The 15,472-nt window shown below is 40.0% G+C and overlaps 1 protein-coding gene across 1 annotated transcript in view; it reads left to right on the top strand.

Annotated features, from left to right (window-relative positions):
• LOC126407096 (protocadherin-15-like) overlaps positions 1-15,472 on the top strand; it is a 329,125-nt gene that overhangs the window by 142,400 nt on the left and 171,253 nt on the right. Inside the window, exon 6 of the mRNA XM_050071779.1 lies at positions 13,334-13,494. Within this exon, the coding sequence (XP_049927736.1) occupies positions 13,334-13,494 (161 nt within the window). The remainder of the gene's footprint in view (positions 1-13,333; positions 13,495-15,472) is intronic.

The raw sequence follows: 15,472 nt of genomic DNA on the forward strand, positions 1-15,472 counted from the left end.
ACCATGGCTGCTGACTGTTGAAACAGCCCTTCTTTTTTTGGAACTCATTTTTTATTTCCAAAATGCAGGAACACAAATTAAAGCATACAGTTGTCATCTTCGTCTTAAGTCTTAAGCTTTTGACATGCCCAGAATGTATGAACATAGTTAGCCGACATCCTTCCGCATGCCCTCCAGCAAGCACTAGACGCAGAAGTATCAAATGTACATGTTATATGAGGTATTCTAAAGAAGCGTACAATAAGTTTCCATCTGAATTCTCTCCATATATTTGATGTGATGACCGTGTGAGACCCTGAACAGATCTTATTCCAGGTCTCTGTGGGAATTGGTTCTGGTAATTGCAGCTCATTTTCCCATTTGGATTTAATATAGTGGGAATCAGTCTTATACATAGTCAAAAATGCACTATACATACTGGAGATCATTTTTCCCATTGAGTTATTTATTCGTAGATTCATCAACAACCTTTCAATTGCATTAGGAGCTTGAATCTTAATAAGGTCTTCTTTTTAGTGTAAGAAATGTCTGACTTGTAAATATCTATAGAAATCTATCTGCAGAAGATAAAATTATTTTCTTATTTGTTCAGAAGACTTCATAGTTTGACACAGTTGATCAAAAAGCTGATGTACATATATGAACCCAAATCTTGACCAGTGAAAACAGCCCTTCTGTAAGACAATAGTAGGGGTGTGTTGCTGGTAACAGATCCATGAGTTCGAAGGCTTATCAGATGCTAAAACGCTGCGCAGAGATCTTTAATAATCAAATACAGGATTTCAGAACTCTAGGAGGTGTCAATGGCAGCAACAGTTTTATCTTTCATCACAACAATCGCTAGGCACACGTTGCAGCAAAAGTCCAGCCAGGTAAACTTTTTGCTGAATGAGCTTGCATTTTGATTGCCAGACTGGCCTCATTCCAATGATGCAGGTGTTACCGGGCAGTGGCCTTGTGGGTAACCTGTGAGGGTGACGTGTTGCTGACGTGTTGTGTGCGCAGCACTATGTAGTCAAAATGCACAATACTGGCGGTCACCACTTGGGGCAGACAACAGAAATATAACCCGGAAATCGTGAAGAATCTCATGAGAAGAAGAAGAAGGGTCTGGTCTGATCATCCGGTTGGGTCACTGTGTGCATTCGCACCAGCGCATCTAGCGGTTATACGAATATTGCATCTCAAGCACACGTTGCGGTACCTCGTGTTGAGATGTGCGTACGACGCGTCAAACAAACGCAGATCACGCGTGGCAGCCATGATGCGGTTGCGTTTGCATTGTTTGCAGCAAGTATATTACGGCCCTAAGCTGTCACTGAGGGAGGTAACACAGGGTAGGCTTGCGACAATTGGCGATTGATTGATTGGCGATAGATTGAAGGGATGAGCGACAATTTGGATAACAAGTAGCTTTATTATTTACACACAACATCCTTTTGCTCACGTAGAGGGAATCTCTTGCGCTTCAGCCCTTCCGCAGTTGGAGGTCGGTGCTTCTCAAACCAGGACAATATAGATCAAAATCACCCCGTGGAAGAATCCACAAGAAAAGCACTGGAGCACTCAGATCACTTGTGATGAATTTATTTGTGACTAACGTTTCGACGCCAGCTGCGTCTTCATCAGAGTTTTTTTGACTCTGATGAAGACGCAGCTGGCGTCGAAACGTTAGTCACAAATAAATTCATCACAAGTGATCTGAGTGCTCCAGTGCTTTTCTTGTGGATTCTTCCACGGGGTGATTTTGATCCTTTTGCTCACTTTTCGCATCAGCTTAAACCCAAAACTTCCCCAAATACAAGATGCTGCATTTTTCTTTGACACAAACTAAGTCTTCCAAGCTGGCATCCTGTGACGCAACTCCCCCCACCCCTTCCTACTTCCATCACCCCTGGAAATAGAATTGTCTATTGGTGATCTCGAGTAACCACGATTGGTAATAATAATTGATAATAATAAAGATTGCCCAACCCTATAGCAGCTGAAACCTCTCTGAACATGTCTTTAGTTTCATTGTGAAGCAAGTGCGGTATTTGTTAAGTATATGTATGTGTATGCAACCTTTTCTACCATAAGTGTATGGGTTTTCTATCTCCTATGTGTGAAGTGTTTTAAGACTCCTCTCAGTGGAAATGTCCCCCTAAATGTATTAAAATTTATACGACGCTCAGAGATGTGGTAATAAAGAGGGCATGTGGTTTCAGACTGAGAATAGCAAGAGGCTTGCAGCAGCAGGTTTGACATCACTACGCCATTGTGCCATAGTTATTTTTATACATCAATTTGCAGTCACTAAATTATGTTTGTATTTGGGCTATTTTGGGCAATCCACTGAGGCAAATTAGCAGCCTGCCAAAATTATGGGAAAAAGTTGATAGTTTCACCCAGTCTGAAATTAACCCAATTGTCAAGAATGGCAGGGTGTTAATTTTATACCCTGGGCCCCATATAAGCTCAGCATGCATATATGCATGACATGCACCTCACCCAGTATGAAAAGAAATTAAAAAACACTTAATGTTTCTCCAGAGGAAGAGATTGCTGCAACACTGTTTTTGTTTTTTTTTCAGACCACTTATTGGGTTCTCTGTTTACTGAATGAAACAGCTGCAGCTTTTTCCATCATCTCTTTGACTCCAGTTTACTTTGGCAGACATGCATAAACAGACAGATGTTTTTCATGTCAAATTATATCAAAAGTAATTAGAGGTTATTAAGCATTTGGAGCGCTAAGAATGCAGCAATATTACATCCCTCCTCATTTGGTAGTGGCTGTAATACACATATTTTAGTTGTGGTGATGTGTGCTGCACAGCAGGCCCTTTGACAGCTGGTGCACATGTTTGTACCAAATGTGTTCATGAGTGTGAAGATTGTCGGAGACTCAAACCACCTAGTTTTATATTCTGACTGCGTCGTAAGTGTGCCTTCACAGTTTCCATTATTGCTGGTTGACCACCACTCACTGTGAGCACACAGTCATGTTCAGTTTTAAAATAGCTTAGGTATACATCATCCTTGTCTTTCTCCTCTCAGTCATGTCAGGCACCATTGCTCAGACGGCAGTGATGCGCTGCAGATGCCCCACAGTCATGACTACACAAGACTTTGATGGAGAAAGGTGTCGGCTACTGGATATTTTTTTTAGCAGCATCATTGTGTACTTTCATTTTATATTTATCAAGGAATATGCCCTGGATGTTATGCTTTTTGTCTGTGGAGTGGAACAGTTTACACTTTACAAACATTAAAAGGCAATGGATGAAGCAGGTGATATTAAAGGGAAAGATACAAATCCACACATGGTAGCCCTTATTACTGCATTCATTTTTTGGTTACATGTCATTTTCTTATTCTAGTACATGAGTGCTAATGAACACCCACATATTTAACCCTACCACTAACTGCATATAGAAGTAATCTCTGTAGCCACAAGGGAAAGTAATTTTGCATTACTTTTAAATATCTGCTTCAGTTCTCTGATTAAGAACCACATAGAAGTATATTATCTTAATGTTTCCGTGGCACAGTGTGGGGCAAGACAACTGCCAAATTTTATCTGTGATTGTACCCATTATCACTATGATGAACAGTAAGCAGTGGAACAAAAAACAACTGATATGTTTTGTCAGGCCTGTTTAATTTATTTATGGACAGGCCTTCAAATCAAGTGAGTTCATTTAAACTCTTTTGGCAGCATTAAATGAATGAACAGTTTTTGAGACATTTGACAGTAATTTGATATCATGATAAGCTTAATGAAATAACAGATTATTGAGGAAAACAAACACACTGAGGCTTATCCTTTGTTACCATAACAGTAATTGAAATTCTGCAGATAGACAGCAACATGTCCTTGATCTGGAGGAGGGAAAAATAATGTCCATATTTCCAGGACAATAGGCTTAAACATCCGTAACTCTTGGCTACTTTGTGCAGTGATTGATTGATTGACATCATTTGTTGCTCTGCCATAAGGTCGGGTGACCCCACAGCATTTTTAGTACGTTTTTAAAAACTTACAGAAATGCTTTGCGCAATAGTCCACCTTCCACCTTCTCTTCCCCTCTCTGTCTCTCTCAAACACACACACATGAGACAGGAGGATTTGTCCGCTATGATGAAGACAAAAGTAAAGATTACAGAGCCCATTTAAATTTCAGTAATTTCCTCCTTGTTCTTTCGTTTGTGGGATATGTGACATATGGTGCCCAGACTGCTGTCACACCCACAGCTGATTAACTGATTAACAGCACCTATGTACACCTGTGAAATGGGTGCAGCAATTTCTATTTAAGCTCAATGATGGAAGTAATGGTGTTGAACACTATTGACGAAGGTCCAGGAGGACCAAAATGTTAGTTACTAATAAACTGTGAAGCTGAGCAAGAGCAGTGTGCGGGATTTTCTGTTTTCTGTTTCAACACAACTGCATTGGACACAGTTGGATGTGCAAAAACCTTTCTTCAAACAAATTTCAGTAATTACAATTGCGTTAATTTGAAAAACGAATTAGTTATAGTTCATGTTTGTGCCAAAAGTAGTGGAATTAAAGCATATTTTTTAAATCCAAATACTGGTAACAGTACTCAACAGATACAGTTTGGTTCATAGCCCAGTTTAGTACTTACAGTTTGATGCAAGTTTGGCAAAGTGGGGAGAAAAACATTTAGGATATGTTTCTTTTTTTTTTTTTTTTGCAAACAGACATTAGTGCCAACTGTTAAAGAAAGACACAGTCCTCTTTCTGGGGACTGAGATGACATTTTGCCCACTGGCGACTTTGCTGAACTGTTTCATTTTAACAAAAAGTAACATTTCAAACCCTCTGTATTACACTGTATGAACACTGAACAAACACTTTACCAAAAGGCAACAAGTCACAACAGACTTTAAAACTGAAAAGCATCTCTTATGCTGTGAAATTGAAAATACCAAAAATACATAGATAAAATAACGTGTATGTATTAGGAGGAGTTACAACTTATTTCACCTTGCCTGTATTAACTTTTGGGGCACCCAAAAATGTATCATCCCAGCAATTGGCAGATCTAAGTCAGTGGTTCCCAACTTGTGGGTTGCTGTCCAAAAGTGGGTCGTGGGCCCATTCTGAATGGACCTCAAGTGACTCGCAAACGTGTCAAGTTTGAAAAAACATACTTGATTTTTAAGTACAGTGAATTCACGGCACAGAGCTTTTGATTTAAGTGTCGTTTCCTGCTGTATAGTGAGTGACTAACGGACAGCTACTCAACAGAGAAAGCAAATTAGCTCGACGACATGGCCAAACGCAAGTATGACGCAAGTATGAAGTGTGTGGACCTTGAACTGAATCCAAGTGATTCAGTTGAATGAGCATTAGCATGTTGGATCTGTTTCCATTCACATAACCTATAATGGTGGACTTATATGTGTGCTAACCTCAATACATGTTGCTGACAGCTCAAAGTTTCTGGATGAAACTTGCACTTGTGAACTGTGGTTCCACATTATGTGCCTCAGTCTATATACCCTGTATTCTGTGTGCGGCTGCATGCACCAGACCATGACCGTTAAGGCTCCAGTTGTTAGTAGAGATAGTGTTTGACTCTGAGATTCTTCATTATCAGGAAACTGGGCCAGGGTCCTAATTTATCTCATTCCACAGTCTAGGTACCTGAATTGCAAAGGCTGATCTCTTTGGTCTGTAGATTTTTGAACATCTAAAACAGGAACTTCACAGGATCTCAGACAAAAGGCTGACATATATGGAAGCCGCCCCCCTGTGCTTTTAAAGTAATCAGTAAAATGTAAAATCACTTCTAAAATTAATAAGTAACAAGTGAAGAGATGCCAGGATGTTCTCTCATATTAGTGCCAGAAAGATTATGAATTTATTTATTTATATATTTCCAGAGGAAGGGGAATTAATCCAAATGACATTACAAAGACAGAGACAGTCTTCAGGTTTGTTTCAGGTAGGAATGTTTAGTCTCTGAGTTAAAGTAGGCATAATCAGACAACTGTTTTTTTGTTCAACGGATTTCTCCTGTGTTGAGAAACACACTCGGTCAGAGGGATGCAGGGGTTAGAATCAGGTGGTTTGGTTATCTTGGCCGGTGATGAGGATCCCAAAATATTTTGGCATCAGTAATGGATGTCCTAAGGACAGCTGTGGCCACAGCACATTTGTGCTTGGTCATTGCCCAAGTAACTCCAGCCAGTCAAACACATAATGGTGGAAAGAGATATTATGAGTGTGAATTAGATGTTAAAGAGGCAGTGTGGAAAATATGGAATAAAAATAGGGGTTCCCGCTGAGACATATTGAAATGACCTTTACACTCACTCAGGCATACACTCAGAGATAAAATGAATACTGAAGCACTGTGTTGGTAATGACCACCCAGTTCTTAGTCAGACTGCTAATATTGCAGCTGTATCAAATGTTAGAAAACTGGAGAAGGATGTCTCTCACTGGATTATAATCATTCATTTATTGCCTTCAGGAGGGCAGTTTCACGTGAATGATAAGCTTTAAAAACCAGACTGAAACTTTTTCAGACATAAAGTTCTCATTTATTAAAGCCAAAAGTAGATATACAGTTTCCTCTAGAACTGCATGAAAAAGATTGTTGAGATTGGTACAACACTGTTAACATCCCTGGGAACAAGTGCAATCTGTTGCAACAGAGGTTCAAATTGGGAGCTGTGAGCAGAGGTAGAACCATTTAACAGCCGTGAAGGAGTGAGTTCATATTTAATGAACAACTGAAATTGTTGTTAATTAATATCCTGCATGTTGTCGAAGGAAGCTGTCTGTGCAAAATGATCACAGCTGTTTTCTCACTAAATTAATTGCAGCTTATATTCTTTAATGATATACCACTTACACGTGCTCCTTAGTTTAATGATCACGTAATGTCAAACAATTTTTAAAAGTTGTTTCACTGACTGATTTCAGCCTTTTGCAACAACAACCGTCTTCTTGCCATTTTAATATGTTGTAATAAGTTAACAGTTTTTTTTACTCTCCCATATCATCTCTGTATTTTGGTGTGCTTCCTTGTGACAACCTTCTTAGATCATGGACTGAGCTCTAAGCGTATTCCAAACAGGACTCCATGCCAGTACCAATAAACATTAAAGGGGAACACCACCTAAATTAACATAATAAATCCCAATGTTATTTGTGTTCTCAACCCAGTCTCAATCCGAAGTTGTCAAAATCTTTTGCTCGGGCAGTGAATGCCAACATCAGACACTCACAAAAAAGGCGTCCTTTATCGTCAGTATGATACGTGGCTGGTTGTAGTTGTAGTTTAACGGTGGTCGGCGGTGTCAGGGGGTAACGTGGCAAGACAAGAACGAAAGTTAAGACGGCAAAAGTCTGAGTAAGGTTGGCAGGACGGGTGGTGGATGGGTCCAACAAACTCCGACTTTCACCCGGAAGAGTGGTGTTTGTGTCCCGTAAGATCATAAAGCCAAACCCTGTTCTTTTTTCCTAAACCTGACCATGTGATTTTGTTGCCTGAACCCAACCACATGCATAAGTTGTTGGAGTCTATTCACATTGTTGTACTGCTGTAGTGCATTTATTTTGAAAGAGACTGCATGTAGACCGTAAATTTCATGTGAAAATTAGAGTATTTTGAAAGAAGACAATGCATGTAACGGGCAGAACCTCACACGGGGTCCCACAGCGTCAACAACCAACGCACCCAGGGTACCTTTAACGTCGTACCTGGACGTGGAAAGTCCATGACCAAACGTTGATATGGGACAATGTTGAAGTGAGTATATGTTGGTGTTCTGGGAAAGTTCAATCACATAAGATACTATATCTCAAAGCCAGAAACCAGAGAAATAAGTATTGTCATGTCATAGGGTATAAAGTCTGAAGCAGCACCATAGACAATAAGATGAAAAGGAAGACTGGTTTTGTGGACCTGTAGAATGTTTGTTTTCGTTTTTATTCCCAAATGAGGTTTATACTGTTGTAATATTCTCACTTCTGAAACAGAAACCGTACCCATAGACTCAGAACACTCCTCTGGGTGCTCTCAGTGTCATCTGTAACATTTTTTATGATGTGCGAGAGAGTTGTTCATGTTTACTGATATTTTTTGGACTGTCTTAAAGCATAGAAGCAACACTTGAATTCTGAAAATGGGCGTAGTTCCTCTTAGTACAACTAACTTTTTTCTTTTTCATACTAAAACTGGAGCCCTAACAGAAACAGGCCTCCAGTATTATCAGGGGCCATTATCTATGGATGCCAACATTATTGATATTTGGGATGAAAGCGAGCCCTCTGTGTTGTCTCTGTGGTGGTAGTTCACTGTGAAGCCCAGATCAGAGGCACCTCTTACCGGAGATGAACCTGACTGAGTCACAGGCTACTAAACAGAGAGCAGTTTTATTTATTTAGAGATGAAGTACCCGTACAGCACGGTGTAACTTGTTTGTATAGGTCTGACAAACTCTGGCATCCTCTCCACTGATGAGGACAATGACTTTGCTGTGTGACTGAGATTGAGAGAGGAAGTGCCCAAAACAGTGGGAGGATTGGCTGTTACGGGGAAAAAAGCTGAAGTTCAATTAACTTGAAAAAGAAAGGAGGCTCTCTGTGCCCTCCCTTGCAATATTATCAGCGGTGTAATTTACGACCTGAGAGTTTCAAAAAGATGTAGCTCACCACTCAAGTTACTGAGGCAGATATATTTATGAAAAGCTGTGTTTTAGATTAATGAACCAGGAACAGGGGGGTCTTTTGACTTTTAAATTAAATTTTTAGAAGATCCATTTTTCAGATGGAGTTTAGTGAGACAGATAATTATAGGTCCTTGTGATTACAACACACAAATGCATCAAACCCCGACTGCTGCAAACAGGCTGCCCAGTCATTAATAGTAGCATAAAAATGCAGGGTATTATAATTACAAGGCAAAAGCTTCCATCACACCTCCATCTGTGCTGCTTCTTGAGTATCTTAGAGACTGAGTGCCTCTGTAAAATGGATGAACCTGCTTTATGAAAGGATGAAATTCAAGATGTTATGGGCAGTAATTAAAAAGCCCATTAAAATACCACCACCCTCTTAGGTTTTACAGCTGGTAGATTGGCGAGGCATGTCAAGTGCTTTTAGTCTCCACAGGATTTTAGCATCTATATGTGGTCAGGAAGCTTGAAACTCACTTTCGGGGGAAAACACAGTGCACTTTGAAGACTCATCGGCTCACTTTGGCATATTTGATTACATGTGAGGTGTGTTTTGCATATGGGATGAATTAAAGTTGCACAAAAAAAGAAAACAAAAAATCCCATGCTCACATGGTTTAGCTTATCACAGCGCTGTAACTCCTAAATGTATTGTTTGTCATTTGGTGTTGAAATGCCAAATATTTTCTGTCTAGGCATTTTAAAAAGCAGCATTGACCACTATTTTGTTATGCCACTGCGCCGCCGATAGCCGTAGCTGGAAACATTATGTTTTCAGGTTGTATGTACACACGTACGTTGGCCCATCCCATTCTCATGACCACTGTATCTCATGAACACCATGAGAGAAATTCTTCTACGTCCCATTGGGCTCAACGATGAATTAATTAATTTTTGGTGGTCATATGTCAAAGATCAAGGTCACTGTGATTTTTTTACAGTCTCAATCTCATGAACACGATATCTCATGAGCGTCTTGAGGGAATTTATTTAAATTTGGCACAAACGTCCCCTTGGACTCAACAATGAATTCATTATTTTGGTGGTCATAGGTCAAAGATCAAGGTCACTGTGATTTTGTCAGTCTCAATCTCATGAACACGATATCTCATGAGCGCCTTGAGGGAATGTCTTCAAATTTGGCACAAACGTCCCCTTGGACTCAACAATGAATTCATTGTTTTGGTGGTCATAGGTCAAAGATCAAAATCACTGTGACCTTGTCTGTCTCATTCTCATAAATCGCGAAATCTCAAAAATGCCTTGAGGGAATTTCTTTAAATTTGGCACAAAGTTCCCTTGGTCTCGATGATAAACTGATTATTTTGGTGATCATATGTCAAAGGTCAAGGTCACTGTGAACTTGTCTGTCTCGTTCTTGTGAACACAATATCTCAATAATGCCTTGAGGGAGTTTCTTCAACTTTGGCAAAACTGTTCACTTGAACTGAAAAATAAACTGATTTGCATTTGGTGGTTGAAGGTCAAAGGTCAAGGTCAGTGGGACCTTGCAGAACATGTTTTTGGCCATAACCCAAGAATTCAAATGTTAGTTTTGACAAAACGTCACACAAATGTCTAATAGGACATAATGATAAAGTGATGACATTTCAATCTCCAAAAGGTCAACTTCACTTAAAACACTTTTCTGACCATTACTCAACATCATAACTCAGGAACAGAAGGGGACACATTTGGTCAGATAGTGAATTGGTGACACTCATCTTGGGTGTCCACCATGAAACTGTGCTGACTGTATAGATCTTCTGTGCTGCCAGGGACAAGATGTGTGTGAAGCATCTGTGTTCACAGACATGGATGTAAACTGTAAGAGAAACTTGAGGCATGCAACCACGGGGTGGTAATTCTAGTTACAAATGTGATCAGTCATTTACATATCCAATCACAAACTGAAGTGATGCATTTTCCCCCCTCACTTTCTATTAACTGAAACACGCCATGTAAAAGTACCAACAAGCGTAGACAGTGTAAACACATTTTGTCTGCAGTTTATCTGCCTGACACGGATCATTTTTCTACAGCATGTGTAAATAAATCATGTTTTATCCACAGTATGCGTTTGGTAACTGAATTGCTCATTCTTATGTGGCCATTGATGGAGACATTTTTTATTTTGGCTTGAAAGCACCGGCACAGAGTTTTGTGAAATATATTTAACTGAATCTGATACATGATCTGTATCATTTTTTTTTTAAACTGCTCAAAAGTTTAGCATACAAAAGTGATACAACCTGAATGATGGGCTTACTGCAACCTACCTGTATTTGCTATATCTATCTATCTATTAGAGTGACTGGAATATCTCTGTAAACAGTGTGATACAGCAATAGTTTGCACATGTTTCTTCTTCCTTTGCTTGTGTTATACTTGTTGTAGGCATGCAACTTTCTAATTACTTTCACTGAAACTTTGGAAACAGTAGTTTTGGAATGGGACACTTTGACTTTTTCTTTTCCAGCAAGGTGTACTGTAGTTAAAGGTCCAGTGTGTTGGATTTAGGGGGATATGTTGGTGGAAATGGCGGTACAGTGGTTAGCATTGTTGCCTCAAAGCAACAGGATTCCTGGTTCAAACCCAGGGTGGGGGAGCCCTTCTGTGCGGAGTTTACATGTTCTCCCAGTGTCAGCGTGGGTTTTCTATGGTACTCCAGCTTCCTCCCACAGAAATGCAGTTTAGGTTAATTGGTGACTAAACTGACCGTAGGTGTGAATGTGATTGTGAATGGTTGTCTGTCTCTATATGTCAGCCCTGCGATAGTCTGGCGACCTGTCCAGGGTGTACCCCGCCTCTCGCCTAATGTCAGCTGGGATAGGCTCCAGTCCCCCCGCAACCCCTAACAGGATAAACGGTTACGGAAAATGAATGAATTAATTAATTGGCGAAAATACAGTATAATAATTATGTCTTCTTCTGCATATAATCACCTGAAAATAAGAATCATTATATTTTTGTTACCTTAGTATGAGCCGTTTATGTCTACATAGGGAGCAGGTTCTTGGCTATGGAGATCCCTATGTTGCACTGTGTTTCTACAGTAGCCAAGGACAGACAAACCCAATACTGGCTCTAGATAGTGCCATTCGTGTTTTGGCGTTTTCGCAATGGTTCTTGTAGTTAGAAGCTCCTCAGTGATGAGCAGCATTGGAAAAAAAACAACACAAAGTTGTTAGGGTAAAACTGCATTATTCAGTGGTTTTACCAGTCTAAATTACCAGGTCTGTTTGTTTGGGAGAGGAGGAGGAGACCTCTGCGGATAGTTCGGCTCACAATAAAACCTCCTGAACTTCTGAATCTTAAGTTATCAGAGAAAAAAGTCTAGGCTAACAGCCTGTTTGTTGCATGCCAAACAGCACCAGAGAATCTGATTTGCAATGTGAAACTGCTTTATTCATTTACTCATTGTCTGTTTGTTTTGGAGAGAAAGAGACCTCTGCAGATAATGTGGCACCAGCTAAAAACCTTTTAACAATGAACACTGAAGGAATTCTAACCAGAAGTTTCAGCTGCTTCCAATCCTCACTAAATCTTACACACTTTTCCTTTAAAGGGATCATCTGCTGATTTTCAACCAGGTCTGTGTTGCTGCTGTGTGGGGAGTGTGTGCAGATAAACAGTGTTAAAGCGCCCCCTGTGCTTCCTGCTCCCAGAGCTCCCCTCTTATCTGCCAACCAAAACTTGCTGGATGATTTACAGTGCGTCATTTTACATCATCCGGCAGATTTTTGCTCAGGCAAACAGTGTTTGGCCTCCCCAAGTGCCAGCAACGCACACATCGGAACACACTCCCCACAAAGCAGTGACACAGACCTGGTTGAAAATCAGTAGAGTATCCCCTTAAAAGTATGATTTTTTTTTTTTTATTTACACCACTGATCCCAATTGAAATACCTCATCACTGCTCCTCTGGATTTTCCTCTTTTTTCTTTCTTTCAGTGAACCACCAATTATTTTATAAATCCACTAAATGTGACATTTAGGACTCAAACAATCCTCAGATTTAACAGGCTTTTAGAGGGCTGTCCCAGAGGGCTGCTGTGGCAAAGTTTAATCAGTCACTGATTAAAAGCTGTGGAATATAACCCAGAAGTGTCGGTGCCCTCAAGGATGATAATTATCAATTTTTAAAGATTTGCCTATTTGAATAGTCTAGACAGATCTGTGGCATTATTTCCAAAGTCTTCTGGGGTTGTTGAATGGTCAGCGTGGGAGTATGTTTTAAAAATCATCTTATTTTTTATTTGGAAATAATAAAAAACAAGTTAAAAGACTAATGCACCTGTCTCAGATACTATAAAACCTTGATTCAAAGAAGCTTCAGGGGGTCATTATTTAAGAAAATTGTGCTCCTCTTTTTTTATTTCTTTTCAACTGAGCTGATTGTTGGAGCAATATGACCTTCATTATCCAGTGTATTTGATTTTCAGCGTGACTTTACCACAACAAAACATTTTGTCAATGGGTAACAGGACGTTTGAAAAACCACTTAATGTTTCATTTATTTTCCACCACCAAACTGATTTAATAACAAACTGTTGGAATAAAATGGTGATGGTGAATGGCCTTCAACAAGAGAGCCATTTATTAATTGAAGCGTGCTCTGGCTTTCCAGGTACAGTTTTGGTGGAAAATATGCAGATAAATGGCCGCGCCCAAGACCCAGGCAGAACCATCTCGCTGACGTTGCTGGACAACTACGACTACTGGGTGATACTGGAACCAGCAAGACAGAGGCTCTACCTCAACAGCACCGGCCGCGTTCTGGACAGAGACGTGAGTACAGGACTAAAGACGGTGATCTGTGGTGAGAAACTAGGAAAAATTTCAAAAGAGGTTTGAAATTGTTTTAACTTCTTGTGCTCATAATATGGAGAAGAAAAGCAGCTGTATCACAGGAAGTAGCTCATGAATAGTCATCAGTTTTCTTCGGACTTCAGAGCATTTAGTTTGTGCCTTACAACATGAGAACATGAGACACAGGTCTGTCATATTTTTGTTTATACGATTATAACGTTAGTCTGATCCCTGACTGAGTGTTAGCCACTCATTTCTGATCCACTTGAGAATGAACACATTTTAGTTTTCGGCTATCTGGACTCTTCTTCATTTAGCTTTTCCAATGCAATACAATTTATGATCTGAATTTCTTTACGTAAGCCAACCTTTTTTCAGCTATTGGGTCATCAATGCATCATTTACCCTCATATTTGTTGATTTACTGACAAACTACCACATAACTTGAATAAGCACCTGCACACATGGGCAGAGGATGATCAGAAACCTTGACGAGATGCTAACTTGCCACAAAATCCTGGTTTCTTAAGACTGCTCCAGCTAGCATATCAAGGTTTCTTTAAAGCAGGATACGAGGTGATGCAGGACAGTGTTTCCTCTAGGCCAGGGGTCAGCAGGAATCAATAGCTAGCCTAGTGAGGGAGACTCCACCGCTAACTGGCCACCGCTATTTATGTTCGCCAAAATTTAGGAGAAGGCACCAGGGTGTAAATGTTCCACACACACTTTGGTTGACAGAATGTGTAAAGAGGCCTACACCAATGAAAAATTAAAATGTCAAAAAAAAAAAAAAGAATTCATTTCCATATACACTAGATTTTTGTCAAAGTCACATAGAGCCTCTTGAGAGGAGCTTAAGTGCCTCATGTGGCTACAGTGCCTACCCCTGCTGCCCTAGTCTGACTGCTTTGTCCTGGCAAAATCCACTTGAACCATTCTTCATATCAGCATCAGTTAGATCCACTGCAGAGCACTTTTAATAAAGAAAATGCGTCACCTTTAAAGCTGGTTTGCCTAGTACTCTCATGTTTTCCGTCTTCCAAAACAGTGGTGAAGAACACCAGTAGCAAATGCAGGGAGTTGAGTTTTTATCAGCATGGAGAACAGTGAGGGCAAAACAGCATCACCAATCTGTTCTGAGTATTCCTTGGTGTAGCTCACCTAAAAACATGAAAAATGAATCCATCAGCACTTAGCATGTTGTTTACAACATGAACTCACCACAGACACTTTGTCTCTTCGCCTTATTCATGTACTCTACTACACTATAATGGTTACCAAGTGTTATCTTTAATTTTGGCATTAAGAAAATATATTTTTGGCGTTGCAGGGGCCACCAGACCTTCACAATTATAAGGGAAACATTTCAGGATATGGTGTTTACATGCACAAGACATAACCAGGATACTCTTTTTGTCTTGCAATGTCACTTTGCCATTTTGTTGTTCTTTGTCATATTTCATGCTTACAAACAGTGAACATATAAGGAAGGGAATAAATCAAACTTGTCATCTGAGATAGCCTAGATTAGCATTTTGCAAATTTGACTGACTAGTCCATAGCCATTGGTAGCTTGGTCACCTTCTACCTATGCCAATCCTCAATGTCTATGTGCAGTTTCACATAGATTGTCCATGTCAGTGAGTAGAAAAATGTGGGACAGACAGAATGACTGACTGACAGAATGACACACTGACAGTTTCTGTGATTATGTACAGCATACCATACCATGACTTAGTCATACCAAAAATTAGAAAAAACAAACCCAAAACATTCAGCCTCAGGGGGAGCCACAGCGATCGGTCACATTTTAGCCATTTTTAAGCATTTTTCTGTTGTTATAGCGCCACCCAGTTGCCAATTTGAGTTAAATTTCTCCAGTCACCTTGAGGCGTCCTGTTCTACATATCTACCAAGTTTAGTAAAAATCGATATGGCGGTTAGGCCTAGATAAGAA

Source organism: Epinephelus moara, chromosome 19 (genome assembly GCF_006386435.1).
Source record: "Epinephelus moara isolate mb chromosome 19, YSFRI_EMoa_1.0, whole genome shotgun sequence".
Lineage (NCBI taxonomy): Eukaryota > Metazoa > Chordata > Actinopteri > Perciformes > Serranidae > Epinephelus > Epinephelus moara.